General features: G+C 34.9%; 1 protein-coding gene across 1 annotated transcript in view; it reads left to right on the top strand.

Annotated features, from left to right (window-relative positions):
* DGKB (diacylglycerol kinase beta) overlaps positions 1 to 20,005 on the top strand; it is a 796,797-nt gene that overhangs the window by 231,405 nt on the left and 545,387 nt on the right. The window contains exons 13-14 of the mRNA XM_052638442.1: positions 7,999 to 8,034; positions 16,816 to 16,932. Coding sequence (XP_052494402.1) covers positions 7,999 to 8,034; positions 16,816 to 16,932 — 153 coding nt within the window. The remainder of the gene's footprint in view (positions 1 to 7,998; positions 8,035 to 16,815; positions 16,933 to 20,005) is intronic.

Raw genomic sequence — 20,005 nt, 5'->3', positions numbered from 1 at the left:
TGTGGTTTATAACTATTTGGCTGTGTTTGTCAACATTTAAACTAATTCTGTTTCCAAATCACTTAAAAAATAGAGGTGGTTATAAAACAAAAGCTTTGAAAAAAAGTTTTTGTTAAGTCTGCTTTTGTTTTAATGACTCCTGCACAGAGAAGCAATAGGTTTGAATTCTGTCACTAACTTTATTTCTTGGCTAGTCATCTAAGCTTTTTGATTCTATTTTCCAATTTAGAAAATGGGATATCTTGTTTTACTGGGAGGATTAAATGATACCACAAGCATTTTCAAAAATGTATAAATATTCTTATATTGGTATAAGGTATTAATATAATTAATAATGATTTATAACTAATTAGACATTTTTATGGAGAAGGCAATGGCAACCCCCTCCAGTACTCTTGCCTGGAAAATCCCATGGTCGGAGTAGCCTGGTGGGCTGCAGTCTATGGGGTCGCTAAGAGTCGGACATGACTGAGTGACTTCTCTTTCACTTTTCACTTTCATGCATTGGAGAAGGAAATGGCAACCCACTCTGGTGTTCTTGCCTGGAGAATCCCAGGGACAGGGGAGCCTGGTGGGCTGCCGTCTCTGGGGTCGCACAGAGTCGGACACGACTGAAGCGACTTAGCAGCAGCAGACATTTTTAATAAGCAAATACATTTAATGATATAATTCTGTTAATTTGGTATTCTGTTGAAATAACTATGACCCTTTTAATGCTAGCACTATACTATGATTATATTTTAAACATTGTCAAACTTCTAATCTCTCCACCAAAGATTTTTCCTTTGTCTTATGATAATTTGAATTAAATTGTCAATTTAAAATGATTACATGTTAGAAAATATGAAGACAAGAGATATCTCAATACTTAAGAATAATAGGATTTTTAAAAATTCTTAATATTAAGTTAAACTTAATAAGTGCCCTGAAGGCAAATGTATCTTTTAAACTAATTATCTGTTCTTTGTATTCTGTTTAATATTAAAATGGTACTGATTAAATAAAATCAATCACATTCCTCTGTAGTCACACCTCACATTTGCTTAAATAAAACAATACACATCTCTTGTATTAATTCTGATTAAAAATACATTACATATAGAGTTACACATTCATGATAATTTTTTAAAAACTGAAACATTTACTCTGCTCACCCTTGATATTTAAAAATTATATACAGAAATTAAAAAAAGAAGTATGAAATTTCTGAATTTGTTTTCTGTCAAGTTGCTTTTTTTTATTTTTCCCAGATGCCATGTTTTCTTATTGTAACTCAGGCTACTGATAAGCAAGTTAATTTAATGTATACTCCTTGCCTACATATCTTGATTGAAACTAAGCTCATGTATATGTTGTTTCCATCACATTTATTCTTGGAGTGAATTTCTAGTGTTGCTATCAGATGGCTGAGCATTGATGGTGAAATTCTCAGAGCGGGTTGTTTTCTCTCTTATGTATTTATTACTTTTAGTTCCCACTGAGCTCTTAATTTCTCTTGATCCTGTTATTCATCAGCTGCTTTCCCATTTTCTGGGAAATAGTGACAAAATTTGTACTATTTCCTTAATTTCTTCCTCTCTACTACCTCTCTGCCAAATTTACCCACCCTCTGTAGATAACTCACATCCCCCCTACTCTTGAGAAAGATGAAGCTTACAAACATGAGTATCTGTAAGTAACAGATTCTCTATGAAAGTGATAGCAAAATGGCAGCCAGGCTTCAATTTCACCCCATAGTGTTTTCATGGGGGATACCTTAAAATCGGATTTTTATTATCCAACTTGGCACAGTCTTTGCCTTTTGTGGCATTGGGCCTATTTGTATTATCTTCTTGGTCCCTATAGACTTTTGCATTCCAAACCCCTGTGAGTACAATCTCAAAGCTGTTTTTTTTCACCATTTGACACTCCCTCAAAGTGAATAGTGGCTTAGAGAATTCTCCAGGCCAGAATACTGCAGTGGGTAGCCGTTCCCTTCTCCAGGGAATTTTCCCAACCCAGGGATCCAACCCAGGTCTCCCACTTGGCAGGCGGATTTTTTACCAACTGAGCCACCAGGGAAACCTGCACCATGCCCCCCTCCCCTCTCAACGGCCCCTCCAAAAGCAATCTGGTAAAGAATCCACCTGCAATGCAGGAGACCCCAGTTCAGTTCCTGGGTCTAGAAGATCCTCTGGAGAAGGGATAGGCTTCTTAGTATTCTTAGGCTTCCCTGGTGGCTTAGTTGGGGGCAATGCGGGGGACCTGGGTTGGATCCATGGATGGGGAAAATCCCCTGGAGAAGACAACAACTACCCACTTCAGTATTTTGGCCTGGAGAATTCCACTGATTGTATAGTTTGAGGTCGCAAAGAATCAGACGCAACTGAGAGACATTCGCTTTCTTTCTTTCTTTCTTTTCACTTTCAAAATGAATAGATTTGGAAAAGACTAATAGCTTTTATATAAGCTTCTGCCTCATCTGAAAAAAGTTTCTGAAGTACCTCCTTTTATTTTTTATTTTCAAATGGTCCCTCTGTGTGTCTCTCTGCTTCTTTCTCCCAGCAACCTGGATGAATACCTAATTTTTTTTAATTTTGAAAAGAGAACTCTTGAATCTCCATGAAAATAGTGCTCATTACTGCCTGCCATGCACATCATGCTGTCTCCACCTAAACTTTAAGAATTTGCCATGTTTTCATGGAAAATGTATATATGTATGTATATATATATATTTAAACACACATACATATATTTTATTTCACTATAGATTTTGCACTCTTTTAGGAACTAGAGGATGTAGGTAGAAGAGAAAAAGAGAGATCAATTTTTTCCACAAATTTCATTGCAAGTATTCTCAAACACAATACATATGAATCCAGTATATCCCCAAGCTTGTATAAATTATCAGTCATTCTTATGAAATATATACATATATATATAAAATGATTGAATTTTTAATGATTCTTATATATGTATATATGGTTATATGTATGCATGTGTATATATTTTATAAAAATATACACACTAATATATGATTTATTAAGTTGGACCTTTTGAAAGTAAATTGCAGCTAGTATGACGCCATATCTCTAAATATTTCAGCAGGTAAGTTCTAAGATAAGAACAACATTTATAATATTATTATGAAAATATTAGCTATTCCATAAATCAGTAATAATTCTTTCTATATTTCTATGCCAATAATTATCTAAAAATGACTTACGTAGATTGTTTTATCTCTTTGTTGGTAGTGCTGGGGTGGACAGGAGCTATTTGAAGTTCTTGCCCTACACTTGGCTATTATTCTGAACCATTTGATAACTGTAGTTTTTTCACTTGGTATAGAAGGCATACGAGATTCATGCCCTTGTTGTTCAATCTCTCAGTCATGTCTGATTCTTTGTGACCCCATGGACTACAGCATGCCAGGCTTCCCTGTCCTTCACCATCTCCCAGAGTTTGCTCAAACTCATATCCTTTGAGTTGGTGATGCCATCCAACCATCTCATCCTCTCTTGTCTCCTCCTCCTGTCTTCAGGCTTTTCTAGCATCAGGATCTTTTCGAATGAGTCAGTTCTTCTCATCAGGTGGCCAAAGTATTGGAGCTTCAGTTTCAGCATCAGTCCTTCCAATGAATATTCAGGGTTGATTTCCTTTGGGATTGACTGGTTTGATTGCCTTGCTTTCCAAGGGACTCTGAGCAGTCTTCTCCAGCACCACAGTTTGAAGACATCAGTTCTTCAGTGCTCAGTCTTTTTTTTTCACATCAATACATGATTACTGGAAAAACCGTGGCTTTGACTATATGGACCTTTGCAGGCAAAGTGATGTCTGAGCTTTTTAATACCCTGCCTAGGTTTGCCTTTGCTTTTCTTCCAAGGAGCAAGAATTTTTTAATTTCATGGCTGCAGTCACCATCCACTGTGATTCTGGAACCCAAGAAAATAAAACTCTGTCGCAGTTTCCATTGTCTCCCCATCTATTTGCCATGAAGTGATGGGACCAGATGCCATGATCTTTGTTTTATGAATGTTGAATTTTAAGCCAGCCTTTTTTCACTCACCTAGTTCACTGTCATTAAGAGGCTCTCTAATTCCTCTTTGCTTTCTGCTGTAAGGGGGGTGTCATCTGCATATCTGAATTTATTGATATTCTCCCTGCTCTTGTTTCCAGCTTGTGCTTCATCCCGCACGGCATTTCACATGATGTATTCTGCATATATGTTAAATTAGCAGGATGACAATCTACAGCCTTGATGTACTCCTTTCCCAATTTGGAACCAGTCTGTTGTTCCATATCTGGTTCTAACTCTTGATTTTGACCTGCATAGAGGTTTCTTAGGAGGCAGGTATGATGGTCTGGTATTCCCATCTCTTGAAGAATTTTCCACAGTTTCTTGTAGTCTGCACAGTCAGAGACTTTAACATGGTCAATGAAGCAGAAGTAGACATTTTTTCTGGAATTCTCTAGCTGTTTTTATGATCTAATGGATGTTGGCAATTTGATCTCTGGTTCTTCTGCCTTTTCTAAATCCACATTGTACATCTGGAAGTTCTCAGTTAACATACTGTTGACGCCTAGCTTAAGGATTTTGAGCATTACTTTGTGAAATGAGTACAGTTATGCAGTAGTTTGAATATTCTTTGGTATTGTCCTTTGGGATTTGGATGAAAACAACTTTTCTAATTCTGTGGCCACTGCTGAGTTTTCCATACTTGCTGGCATGTTGAGTGCTACGCTATAACAGCATCATCTTTTAGGATTTGAAATAGTTCAGCTGGAATTCCATCACCTCCACTAGCTTTGTTCGTAATGATGCTTCCTAAGGCCCACTTGACTTCACACTGTAGGATTTCTGGCTCTAGGTGAGTGATCACACCATTGTTGTTATCTCGGTCATTAAGATCTTCTTTGTACAGTTCTTCTGTGTAACTTGCCACCTCTTCTTAATCGCTTCTGTTAGGCCCATACTATTTCTGTCCTTTATTGTGCCCATCTTTGCAATGAAATGTTCCCTTGGTATCTCTAATTTTCTTGAAGAGATCTCTAGTCTTTCTCATTCTATTGTTTTCCTCTATTTCTTGGCATTGTTCTCTTAGGAACACTTTCTTACCTCTCCTTGCTATTCTTTGGAACTCTGCATTCAGATGGGTGTATCTTTCCTTTTCTCATTTGCCTTTCACTTCTCTTCTTTACTCAGCTATTTGCAAGGCCTCCTCAGACAACATTTGCCTTTTGCATTTATTTTTCTTGGGGATGGTTTTGATTACTACCTCCTTTGCAGTGTTACAGACCTCCATCCATACTTCTTCAGGCACTCTGCCTATCACATCTAACCCCTTGAATCTATTTGTCACTTCCACTGTTTAATAGTAAGGGATTTGATTTAGGTCATAACTGAATGGCCTAGTGGTTTTCCCTAACTTCTTCAATTTAAGTCTGAATTTTGCAGTAAGGAGTCATGATCTGAGCCACAGTCAGCTCCCAGTCTAGTTTTTGCTGACTGTACAGAGCTTGTCCATCTTGGCTGCAAAGAATATCATCAGTCTGATTTTGATTTTGACCATCTGGTGATGTCCATGTGTAGCATGGTTGAGCATCTTTATTTGATTTCTTGAGAGTCCGTGGAGACTCTCTCAGGTCATTGCCATAGAATAGGATAAGCCACTTAATCTGGATTTAAGGAGATCACACATTGGTATATTGTAATAAAGATAGAAGAGCTACATCTGTGTCTTTAAATGTTTATTTAGATCTAAACTTCAACCAAGAAGCAAGAAAGGTAGAAGACTGACAAGATGCTCTGAGCTGGCCCAAATAGAAGCTAACACACACAATTTCCCTACCTCCAATTGCCCTGGGTGTTATTTTGACTGACTTGGGCTCAGAAGTCAAGCATATTATCAACACCAGAAGCTTTCAATGAAAGTTCTATCAAACCTGTTGTCAATCCATCTGAGAAACAGCATCAGTGGCCCCCAGAGGCTTCTCCTGTTAATGGGATAGTTGTCCCAAGTTCATCTTCCCAGACGCCATAACTTTTTTTGAAGGAAATCTGTGGCTACAGTATTTTATGCTTATTCTCTGGAAATATATTCTAGTGCTGAATTGTGGTTGTTATTGTTGTTCAGTTGCTAAGTCATGTCCAGCTGCTTGCAACCCCATGGACCGCAGCACACCAGGCCTCCCTGTCCCTCCTGGAGTTCTCCCAAGTTCATGTCCATTGAATTGGTGATTGTATCCAAAAAAGCCCTCATCTCCTTTTGCCTTCAATCTTTCCCAGAATCAGGGTCTTTTCTAGTGAGTCGGCTCTCCAGATTAGGTGGCCAAATGATTGGAGCTTCAGCTTCAGCATCAGTCTTTCCAATGAATATTCAGGGTTGATTTCCCTTAGGATTGACTGGTTTAATCTCCTTGCTGTCCAAGGGACTCTTAATGGTCTTCTCCAACACCACAATTTGAAAGTATCCGTTCTTCGGTGCTCAGCCTTCTTTATGGTCTGACTCTTACCTCCATACATGACTACTGGAAAGACCATAGCTTTGACTGTATGGACATTTGTTGGGAAAGTGGTCTTTGCTTTTTAATACACTGTGTAGGTTTGTCATAGCCTTCCTTCCAAGAAGCAAGCATCTTCTAATTTCATGGATGAAGTCAGTGTCCACAGTGATTTTGGAGCCTAAGAAGAAAAAATCTGTCACTGCTTCCACCTTTTCCCCTTCTATTTGCCATGAAATGATGCCCCATGATATTTTTTTCCATGTTGAATTTATGACAGCTTTTTCACTCTCCTCCTTCACAGTATAAACAGGCAAAAAGAGTTTTATTCCTGAACACTGATTTCCTCTAGGGCTGTCCTACACTTGTTTTGTTCTGCTCTTGGGTGTATTGGCTCCTTCTAGTCCATCCCTGTACAGGTAGCCACGAACCTCTCATGTAGGCATTTATTCTTCTGGGTTTTGCTTCCTTTCTGGTGTTCTACTGGGTAAGGGAGTAAACTAATATCTGAACTCTTAGCTCTTTCATTTTCATTTTGGGAGTTCTCCTCACATGGCTTGGTACAGGAGAGGAAACTCAAATATTCCGAGTGTTCTCTTCTTTCTAGAGACACACAGTGTCCAAGAACTACCTTCCTATCAACATTTCCTACTCCCGCTTGAACCAAAGAAAATATTTATCTAGTATGATGAGTGTAATTTATCACCTGTTCGTCCAGGTTTGTGTTTTATGGTATGAAGTCCCATAGGCCACAGCCTTTTGGACTTTGGTAAATGAATCTCTGTTTCTTGCCAGAAAAAATAAAAACAAAACAAACAAACAAAACAAAACAGCAACAAAACATGCCCCATCTGACTCAGAAAAGGATGGATCGTGGATAATTGGAGATATACTGTCACAAAGACTGGTTTCAGTGTATTTAACTTAATCTTGTAATAATTATCCTCAAGTAAAATTTTCTACTTATTTCATTATATTTTGAATTCTTACTGCTATTAATAGAATATATACTTTTTATTTCCAGAATATCACAAATTAATTCAACTCCATAGCTGTATCTACATCAAAAAGATGAGTGTTTTTGAGATAGGATTGAGAGTCGGACGGGAAAGTGAAATAGTGGGCTGAGTAAATGGGCCAGTTAAAAAGTTAGTAAGAATGGTTTATGAATGATAATGGAACTTGGAGATGAGGTCTCATTCCAAAATACGAGTGTAATATATCACGGTTATTATAGAGAGGTCTGTGAAATTGACCAAATATTAGTCTACTTTAAACATATGAAATTGTATTTTGAATAAGTAACTCTATAACATGATCTCTTCTGCTTTAGAATGATCTTTATTTCATGAAGAGATCTTTGTTTATTAAACAGAGTAAGAAGAAAAATTATGACAAAGAAATGCATTTGTAATGTACTCAATTATTTCGCAAGTGTATAGTGGTATAATAATTTTCATGGTATTTGCTTTCAGTATGACATTTTTTTCGGCTTTAATATGAACTTCTCTTTTTCAGCAGACTCTGCCCACTTCAGGAGTTTCAGTCCCTGAGGTGCGTAAGCAAAAAAGGTTTTCACACTTACAATTATAGGTCATTATCTATCTGTATTGTTATAAATACCATTTTGGGCTGTGAGAGTGACATACTAATGTTAATTCGTACGTTTTATTTTGTCTCATATTCTTATATTTGGAATTGGGATCTTTGCATTAACATTTTCATATTGGGATAGACTTGAAGCCTATACTGTCTACCTTCGTGACAGGCATTAGGGAAACAAGAAGTTATGTGGCACAGAATAAGCAGGATAAAATAATAGTGACTTTGCAGAGTTTTGACCAGTGTGTAAGAATAGCGTTATTCCTATTTGTCACATTTACACTTCGCAGAAAACCCAAACAGTTCACTAGTGTAAGCCCTTAAAATGTAGCTTGCAGTGATAGTAAATCGAGAAACTCTTGTTCACGTTGAAGTGCCTGTTACTTCTAAAAGAGTACATCTACATTAATCACTTAGCATATAACATTGCATAGGAAGTCATAGGAATACAATATAGTCATTAAATAAATTACTTTGATTTTGAAAATAAATGTAGGCATTGCCACAGCATTTATTTTCAGTTAAGTGTTAACTTTACCTTCAAGTTAATGAAGTAAAGCCTCCACATTTTTCTGTGATGATCCCCATTCAGTTGCTATTATCTCTAAAGCATATGCTCAGATGATATTTTTTCACTTAAAATTATAATTTGATTCTGCTTGCTTAGAATATATTACTCATGATATCTAAATACTATATGAGTATGATTTATTTTCAGTTCAGTTCAGTCGCTTAGTCGTGTCCGACTCTTTGCGACCCCACGGACCGCAGCACGCCAGGCCTCTCTGTCCATCACCAACTCCCAGATTCCACCCAAACTCATGTCCATTGAGTTGGTGATGCCATCTAACTATCTCATCCTCTGTCATCCCCTTCTCCTCCTGCCCTCAATCTTTCCCAGCATCAGGGTCTTTTCAAATGAGTCAGCTCTTCGCATCAGGTGGCCAAAGTATTAGAGTTTCAGCTTCAGCATCAGTCCTTCCAATGAACACTCAGGACTGGTCTCCTTTAGGATGGACTGGTTGGATCTCCTTGTGGTACAAGGGGCTCTCAATAGTCTTCTCCAACACCACTTAGAACATTACATAATTGCACAGAAAGTAATAACCTCTCTCTCTTCTGCTCTAAAATATTTTCTAATCATTGTAGACTGCCTCATTACATTTTTTAAAATTTCCTTTTATAACTACAGACATACTTAAAATATACTAGTAGCTATGATTGATATATACTGTTTCTAATCTGAGAGATATCAAACTATTTTGGTATTCTTTAAGTCAGCTGATACTCTTATTATTATAATTATTCTAAAGTAGACATGTTAAATTACACACTCAGGTAACATAGGTATTAGGAAAGTTTATTATTTAGGCTACTTTTTTTAGTGTCAGAGAATTAACTTTATGGTTAAGATAATTGAGTTTATATTTGCCCCATCATAGCTCATTAGATAATTAACTGTGAATTTAAAAATTTTCTCTTTAGACTTATTAATCTCAAAAGCTCTCCCATATATAATTATGTAATTTATACACTATAAATAAAATTAATAGACCAAAATTGCTGTTTTCAAAACGTGATTTTTTTAAATTTGTCAATGTTTTCTGCTATGAAGTTTTAAAAAGTCTTCCTATACTGGTATATAAAGCTATATTGGTTTTGTGTGTGCATACATGTAAATGTATATTTCTTGGCTAAACTTTTCGCATGGGAGCAAGAGCTTTTCTTTGTGGATACATCTAATATTTAGAAGTGGCATAGACCCTTTCTTGCATACATCATAGCCTTATTGCCCACAATAAGTTTCAATTATCAATTGTTTCAAAATATAACAAAAGTATACCTTATTTTGTGAAAAGATATTTGCTTAGTAAGAAAATACTTTCAATTGTTTAAAAGTATAAGAAAAACTCATAGACATCTACAAATCAATTTCAGTGTAAAAAAACCTCTCACTTTTTATTACTAATTCTCAGATCTTTCATAGACATTGTGTCCAGGCCAACTTGACTGTTTTTCCTACACACATACACACACACACACACACACACACACACACACACACACACACGTATCTTGTTTTATGTGCCTTTCCAAAGGATGTAAGTAATTTTTCACGGTAACACCTTATTTTATAATCAAAACTTATTGGTTTGAGTGATAATTAAATTATACAGTTTCAATTAAAAGATAAATTCTACTTAGAACTTGCATAAACAGATAGGGGGCTACATAGAAATTACTAAGTTAAGCTTTTAACTCACCTGATAGAAAGAGATAATGACTATGAAAATACAAGAGAGCTACTTATAGATTTTTAATCTTCAGTTTTCCATGGCCATCAATTATTACGGTTTATCAAGGGAATGGAGAGTGAGTGGTGTTGAGCTCTATATACTGGGACCTGATTTTCCAGTGGCCCAGCCATAGCTAGTAAACAGCCCAAATGATTTTGGCGTGGACTTTCCCATTCCTAAATTTCATTTCTTCCAATCAAAATTTCTTGAACAGAAATCTTCTAATCTTTCATACTTAACATACATAACTATACTCTAGATGAGAATAGACATTATCATGTGTGATATATGAAAACCAGGGCTGTGGATCAAAGTATATATTTTACCTTCAGGCTGAGTTGGTGAGTAGCACCTGCAGGTATGTTAAGACTAGGAATGAGTCTTTCTCGTTTGTTTTCCTCTGTCTTCCTACAAAAGACTCAGATAATCACACCGAGTTATGGTGACATCCTTGAAAAACAAATAAAATACTGTAAAGTTAATAAAGTACTTCTTCACAATACCCATCTTTACTAAACAGCTTACCTGAGTTAATGGTAAAATGTAGCCTTTTTTAAAAACTATTTTAAAAATCACTGTCATTTACCAAGTGCCTAATTTATGCTAGTACTTTATGCTACTTAATGCTTTTTCTCAATTTATCATCACATGAAACTTCCCATTTTATAGATGAATTAAGGGATGGCTTAGAAAGGTAAATAACTTACTTGCCCAAGTCTTTACAGAGACAAAGCTCGAATATAGCCCCCAAGCTCACATGTTTTGTTTGCCTTTGTACAAAATATTTTTTGCTTGTTGAATAAGTATTTAACTAATTAAAAAGAAATGGAAATCTTTATATCATTTGTCATAGCTATGCTTAAAACTATATAAAATATTTATAAAAAATCAAGACTACTTTGCTACTCAGCTGTGTTTCACTGCAACTTCTAAGGATTTCTAGTAGATTTTGAGCCTTCACCATGATTGTAATGATTTAATGTTTCTCAGCAGGAACACGTTTAAATCTTGTAATAAGGTTATGATAATTAAAGGTGCAGCTTTGCAACTGTCATTAAGTTGCTTTCTTGGAGTTTGTAACTTGTCTAAATCCTGATGAACATGGTAACACTCCTGCTTCAGGGAGATATTTTACACTGTGTTAGGTTAAAATCTTAGAGTTTCAGGGAAATGCTTAGGGACTAGCTGCAGTGGCAGAACGGGCTAAGTCACCACTTGGGCAAGTAATGCAGTAGCAGAGAAAGCAGGTTATGAGATTCCAGTAAAGGATACTGTTGGCAGGCAAGCAAAACTCGCCCCCACCCTTTGTGGCTTTTGTACCAATCAAGGCGCTTTGCCACTGCCTGTCTCTCATGCTGAGACTGGACAAAGAGAAGAAAATCCTGTGCTTGAGGTAATCATCACTTGCTGCTTGTCGTTTGTGAGTGATCGATAACAGCAGGCTTAAGTATTGTGGTAAACGTCTCTTTTGTGAAAGCACTTTTCAGCAACTTACAAATACTCCTGAGAACCAGCGTGAGATAGAAAAAGACTTTTTTTAGAGCACATATTTAAAGTGACGTCTTTTTATTTCATTTATCGCATCTTTCTGTTTTCTGTGGATTGTCTTTTCATCTTTTCTTCTCTGTTTACGATGATGGTGATTATTTTGGAATTCTAATAGAACATATTACCCAGTTGAGATCTGTTGTGCTACTAGTGGAGTCTAAGGATCACAAGACACTGAATTCTATGTTTTAAATGTCTGCATAGCAAACACAAGTGGTTGATATTTGAAAATGCTGAAATATTGATAACTGTATTTTATATTTTGTAGTTATATGTTCTATGTTCTTTCATTTTTTTTGGTTAAAGCAGCTCTTTTCAGTGTTTGAATAATTCCTATTGATTGAAGCAATAATTTTCTGACTCTTTATATCTAGGATAATTTATCTGGCAGAACAAAATTTACCTTAATTATAACAAAGTAATTTAGTTTGTGATTTAGAGCCCCAAAACATAAAAAAAAGATCTGAAGGTGAAGTGATAAGTACTGCCCCGTATTATCACAGAGCACTTTTATCCTGAATAAAGATGCAAAATAATGCCAGCAAGCTCTTCCTGAAATTTTTCTATAACTTTAGCATTGGAAGTAACATTATTAGATATCATAATAGAACTTGGCCAGTCAGGGAGAATCAACCCCCAACACGGGCCAGTGACATTTTGGTGGACATCAGATTTTTCAAAGATGTAATTGCTTGGCCCTTCCTGTGGCTCATATAGAATCAAAAAGAAGTGAAGATTTTCTTAGTGGAAATAGGGAAAAGTATTCAACTACCCTCCTGTTATCCTATGCTGCTTAAGTAAAATATAGTGAATAGCTCAGAGAGACTTCCATATAATTTGGAAATAAACATGAAACAAATGAGTATAATACAAAGAAAACCATGGAAAAATATTAAATGGTTTATGAGTCTTTCTTGTTTATAAATTGTCAGTCTGATTAATTCTAGAAATTCCAACCACTAAGCATATTTCCATCAAACAAAGAAACCACTTTGTTCTCGGTGGTGTGTGTGTATTTGAATAAATATGTTTTGTTATCTAGATCATATAGTAAAATTCACCTGCTGATGAGTTGACTGAAGTTTTTTTCATAATCTGTGATATACCTCTTATGATTCTAGACTTTAAAAATAAAGTTTTAACAATTGAAAAGTCAATTTAAGGTTTTTAATTTTTTTTTTAAATTTTACAATTGCTACTAGAAATAGCTTTAGTTTAGTCTGCAGTTTTCTCAGAGGGATGACCCCCCTAGAAAGAAATGAAATCACTTAAACAAGTGCTTTCTGCCAGCTAGAGATTCTCAGTCACACAGGATTTTCCCCAGCTATACACTTTTTTATTGTTTTGTTGCTAAGTCATGCCTAACTCTTTTGGGACCCCATGGACTGTAGCCAACTAGGCTCCTCTCTCCATGGGATTTCCCAGGCAAAAATACTGGAGAGAGTTGTCCTTTCCTCTTCCAGGGGATCTTCCTAACCCATGGATCAAATGTGTCCAGCATTTCCAGGTGGATTCTTTACCGCTAAGCCACCAGGGAAGCCCAGCTCTATGGGCTAAGAATAAAATATTATTAATTGATAATTTGGTAATTCTTTACAGACATACACTCACATGTTTACATGCCCAGAGTTACATTTATAAATAGTCTGGATGCAAATACTGAGTTCCATTGTAACTAATCAACTTAAATTTTATTTATATCTTATAACTCAAGCATTTAGGAATTTAATGCTAAATAACAATGTTGGATTACAAGGCAGAATATACGATGTACAAATGATAACTTTCACAATATAGATTTTTATAAAACACTGTTACCATGTTTTATTTACCTGAATGTTAGAACTCAGAAAAAAAAATCCCCTTACCCACCAAGTATGACATGCTTGAACTCAGCACAACATGCTGTGGATTTTCAAATGTAGGTTGCTGAGCTTTACTCATTTAAAAATATGCCTATTGTAATTAGTTAACTTTTTCATATATATGTATTTGAAAATATAACAAACATTTTACATAATGGTGATATTAAAGAGCACCCTAATGGAAGAACCATACCTATTTTACATTATTCACAATAACTTTCATTTATTTAGCACATGCACTAATATAGGCTAGAACTTTATATATTTTCTTTTAAGTCATATACAACTTTAAGAAATAGGTATTGCTGACTCCATTTTGAGTAAGACTCAATTCTCTAAGGCTACATAGTATTTAAGTAGCAGAGATGGATTCCACTTGGGATTTCTGACTTCAAATCTCATCCTATAATTCACTCATTTATTCATTATACCCTTAACTATCTGTGGACAAAATGTAAGTTGCAAGCTTAGAAAGAATGATCTATTCCTTAAAATATCAATATCTTTGCCAGAAATTCTGCTTATATGAGAATATATCAGTTTCCAAAGAATTTAAATTTCAGGAATCCTATTGCACAAGCCATTTTTATCTACACAAAAATATATTCAGTGCACCATGAAATTGCAAGGATTATAAAAGGGCTATGCTGATTAGCATTTATTTTGGTCCAAGAAGTTTTCTATTCCATTTGGCCTTAATATATATAAAAAAGAGCTTTACTTTTAATTGCACTTAAATATATTTTCCTAAATGACAGTAATTGAGAAGTAATTTACAAAATACATGCAAATATAGGAACAGAAACATATATATGTATCTGAATATATAACAGAGAATACATGGCACTCAAACCTTTAAGCACACATGGGAGACATTGGTAATTGATCAGGACTGTTTTTCACATCAAGCTTAGACATGCCTTAGGAGTTCTTCTCAACACAGTATTTCAGGCACTTCAAATTGCTTGATTTTTTGAATGTTAAAATTGATTTATTTCTGCATTCATTTATAGTGATTTTATCAGGCACTGATCTAGGATTTAATGTGAAACAGTTAAGCAAAGTCATTTCTCTATGAAGCTTTGATTAAAGTGTAGGAAGACCAGTATTAAATAGATAACATTTTAAATTATATAAAACAATATGCATACACACAAACATATAAAGGAATAGAGTCTAATGTTTGACCAGGAGCAAGAAGAGCTGTCCAGCAGAGTGCAGAATGGATGTAAGAGCCCAGTATTAAAAGCACAATTATTGTGATCAAGAAACAAAGATGGGGTTGATGTAGCTGGATTGCAATAATAAGGAATGAGTGTGGCTGTTACATAGAGAATCAACTGGAGGGAGACAAAATGGAAAGTGATTGACTCATTAAGGTGATGGCCACAATAATTAAGGCAAATAAGATAATGGGGGCTTAAAACATGTAATGATAGATGTGATGAATAATCATCCAGTTCGGGATTTATTTTTAAGGTGGATAGGGAGAAACTTTTAATTAGTTTTTATTGTTTCAGGATTCATATGCGTTCTAGATACTTATGTGGACAGAGAGAAAGGGCATTTATTTGTAGGAATTAAGCTCCTGGGGAAACTCTGAACAGTGTTGACTTAAAAAAATAGTTACAACCTAAAAGCTCAGGGTTATGTTTTATTTGGTGGGAATTTTTAGGACGTCAAGCCCGGGAGAAAGCCTTTCAAGTAACCCTGAGAGAATTGCTCTGAGGATGTGGGGGCAGGAGTCAGGATATATAGAAATTTGCAACAAAAGGCACGTAGTATGAACATCAAAAATGTTTTTGTGAATTAAAACCAGATATCTCAGGTTAAGAAATTTGGAGCTTTTTCTGTATGGGAAGATGCAAGAATCTGGACACTGAAATCATTCCCTTCATATGCATCTCAGCTATCTAGGACCAGCATCCTGCATTTTTTTCACACCCTGAGTTCCTCAGTGCTCACCATAGGGAGTGGCTGCAGCAAGGTGGTATTGTTCTTCCTGGTTGCCCTTAGGGGTCAGAAATCCACATTTAGAGGGATGCAATTGCTGATCTCTGTGATATCCTTGTTTACTGATATGGCAAGAATATTCCTTTTCTCAACAGGGAATATAAACTTAGTCTTCATTATCAAATTGAAGTCGAAAGCTTTGGGTGTAAATGAAGTTACCTAGGGAGTGTGTGTAGACAGTGAAGATGAGAGGCCCAAGGGAAAGGTCAAGGGTTAAACATTGAGATTATAAGGCTGGAGGAGGAAAAACAGAAAAGACTTAGGGAGAAGTTAGTAAAGTAAGAGGAGAGCTAAGAAAGGTGTTTTGGAACCCAGTTGAACCAAATTTTCTAGAAGAAAAGGTCAATTCTGTCAAATGCTGCTTAAAAATTGAGAAGTTAAAGACTGATCAACAAGTGCAGCAAATGAGCAGGTCACTGGTGATTTGAATAAAAGGTGATTTGGTGCATTAATGGTGATAAGGGTTTATTAGGTTGGGTTGGAAAGAGTGAGAGGAGAAGTAATAGAAACAGGAAGAAGACAACTATGAAAATGTTTTCTGTTCTGGTGAATATAAATATTAGCTGGGAAGGAATGTGTGTTTTAAGTTTTATGTCATTCTTGATCAGTAGTAGTTTAAGGGTCTGTTTTCAATATTGCCTGTATTTATAAGCATTAAATTTAGTGCTCAGTACAAATTCCTTTACAGTCCTGTAGTATTATCTGTACCATTGTTTATGAAAATGATTAGCTTTAGTAGTCCTTAAGAACTTTTAACAGAGTCATAATTGGGCACCTATGATAATATGTTTTGGTTTTCTTTCACCACCTTTATTTAACTGATATTTTGGTCATGCATCTATTATATATTTTGAGCCAGTTCTAAGCATCTGGTTTCATATTATTCACTAGAAACCCCAAATTAAGAAGCTGGATCCAAGTTAGTAGCCATGAGATTCTTCTCTATGTTGCCTTTGTAGTAAAGCAATTAAATATTTTCAATATTTTGATACAAGATTTTTTCCTAATAGGAAAGACAAGCGACAGTGAAAAGGGAAAAGGGTGGTTCCCATCAGTCAAACAAAGTGACCGACAAGAACAAAATGCAAAGAGCCAACTCCGTTACTGTGGATGGACAAGGCCTGCAGGTAGGATTATTTTAATCCAAATTTTAGTAGCTTTCATATTTGTTACTTTGGTGCTCTTAGAAGGGCATATGTCCAGCTATCAACACATTTATTTAATGTGCAAATTTGTTCAGTAGATAATTTTAGAAACATTTTTATTAATTTATCAAGATGACAGTTTTATAGTTGATTGACAGAGTGACATTCTGATTAGATTAATCATTTATGACATTGTCTTCATTTAAACTTAAATTTATAAGAGATCTTTTGTCAATCTGAAGCTTTTGCAAATTAGTATAAAATATATACATTTGTATTATATATATGCATTATTTATTTCCAAGCATACTTTCTCCCTGTATATATTATTGTATCTATTTGGAAGTCATTTTGACTGAAAAACATGTTTTCAGAAAATAATAAAATGAACTCTTCTGTGTAGAATTTTTTCAAATCAATAATAAAAATAAAGAATCCATTATAATTTATCCATATCTTCCAGTGTTTTAAGTTGACATTGAAACTGCATATATGTATCTGTTTTAACACAGGTAACTCAAAATCATGTTTTTAGTACTTTAAAAATCTCTGAGTTACCCCTAGGGGTCCCTGACATCAAGAGAAACATTTCTTACCATCTATATATTAAATGATTAATATTAATTAATTAATTAATTAATAGTTTACTGTGCTGTGTCTTCGTTGCTGTGCACTAGCTTTCTCTAGTTATAGAGAATAGGGGCTACTCTTCCTTGTGGTGCTCAGCTTTCTCATTGTGGTGGCTTCTCTTGTGTCAGAGCACAGGCTCTAGGTACTCAGGCTTCAGTCGTTATAGCATGCGGGCTCAGTAGTTGTGGCCCCCTGAGCTCAGTTGCTCCATGGCACGTGGAATCTTCCTGGACCAAGAATTGAACCTGTGTCCCTTTCAAACATGAACACAATCAAAGAACTTGGCTTAATCTATGGATTAAGTTTTTGTTGTTTTGTTTTCTGAAGTCATTTTTGTTCTGTTTTCCTATCTGTATGTTTCTCTCTTCCAATTTCTAATTCTTTTCCTTAAGAATATGCTGCAGTCTTCATGTTCTCCAAGAAACTTTACCAACCTCTTACCACACAAAGATATAGTATGTTACATACGTCAATTCAATATAGTTTATATCTTTTTCACTTACTATTTTATCTGTGGTTCTATGGGTTATGTCTTTTATGTCCTCAGTTTGCAAGGACAGTTGAGATCACATGGTAGTTGCCTAAATGCTTTCTTTTTCATTATTTTCATTCACTGAAAACAATAATTATGCTAACGATAATCAGATTACTGATTTTTTGACATAATAAAACATTGTAAATAGAAAATTGTTTATGAGTCATTAAATTCAAATGTAAAAAGAGGAAATTCTGAATGATAAATTTATTTACATTGGTTAGAGAGTATAGAAGTTAATTATCAAAAGAGGAAGTCAATGTCTACACATTTTGAAAGGCATACTTGTGTGTTAAGCAATCTCATTGAAAGTCCCAAATATAAAATTTATCCACAATTATGATAGTAAAAACTTTTAGGTTAGTGATCCTGTGAAATTTTTAGTGAAAAATAATCAACATTTGTAGTTTTAATAGCTCAGTTGATGATATTGGTTAGTTTAAATCTATAGTTAATCTGGGTTCCTGCAATAAAAATAACAAAAGGAAACCTAATTTTGAAATTTAAATATTTTCCACAGATTTTAAAATTCAAATATATTTCACAACGTACTTCCAGCATACATGGATGGGAAACATGCATCAGTTGTTAAACAGTATATGCTAGCCACTGTGATAATATTTTATGAATATTAAGTGATCTTTCTCAATGATGTCTGAGATAATTATGAATTCTTGTCTCCAACATATAATAAATATTATTATTACTACTTTAAAAATGAATACATTGATGTTCTAAAGTAAAATTATTCCTAGGGCCTCTCAGTTAGTGAGGTGAGAACGAAGGTCATCAGACTCAGAGCTTGTGTTACACTCTTGAGATCCCTGTTCCCTTGGTTAACAAATTTTAACAGGTCTAGAAATGCTAAATTTCTGACCTCCTTGCTCTTCCATGTACTACTTTTGCAAATTTTGAAACAAAAATTTGAAAGTGCTAGAATTATAACTGCTTTAGTCTCTTTCTTAATATTTCTATAGTTACACCTGTCTTACCTCAAACATCAAAACCAAAACTAAATGGTGCATGCAGAGTGTTCTAAAGACTTTAAACTGACATAGCAATATAAGATGTATTTTCTTTTTTTATTCTAAAGGATGCAAAATTTTCAATCTTATTATAACTAAATCATATCAAAAAAATAGATGATTAACCTTCTCTGTGTATGTGTTTCCTTTTTCTAACCAGATAATAACTTTATAGTTTTCTCTGGCATATAAAATTGTCAGGTAAATTTGTTGGTTAGCAAAGGGAAGGCATCAGCCCTTATAACACATCAGTAAGTAAATACTGTGATCATCATCACTTTAATTTTTATCTTAAAAATAGTTGTACATTATCACTTCACTTTCACTTTCACATGCAATCTCTTTCACCTCAGCAGAATGGACTAAAATATGATGCACATAGGTATTCACATAATTTGGGAGAAAATATTTAAATAGTGGACAATAAATTATTGGATAGCTATTTCATACAAAATGGAAAAATAATTTTTGTTGTGGTAATCAATTTTAAAATAATAAAATGCTTATTCTTTGTCACAAAATTTAAAAATATCTTCCAGAAAATTAATTTTCTGCGAGTTATAAAAATATATATCACCAAAAAGCATTGAGTTGCAGCCCAGTTTGCATATAACTCAGTGACAGAAGAGATCTACATGGCTTATAGACTATTAATCACAGTTAAGCACATTCATCTTACTTCTTTCCAGCTAACCAGCATAATGATCAGGATTATTATTTCTAATTAGAGGAAGTAATAGATCATGTATAACCTTAGGATGAGTCTCATTAATTAACCCGAGTCCTAGGGGACTTCAAATAGAGGTGGTTAGGCACTCCGTCTTTGTCATCGCTCACACCACAGGTTTACATTTAATACATATGA

The sequence above is a fragment of the Budorcas taxicolor genome, chromosome 4 (genome assembly GCF_023091745.1).
Source record: "Budorcas taxicolor isolate Tak-1 chromosome 4, Takin1.1, whole genome shotgun sequence".
Classification (NCBI taxonomy): Eukaryota; Metazoa; Chordata; class Mammalia; order Artiodactyla; family Bovidae; genus Budorcas; species Budorcas taxicolor.
The sequence above is the reverse complement of the archived record's forward strand: the minus strand, read 5'-3'. Positions and strand labels throughout refer to the sequence as shown.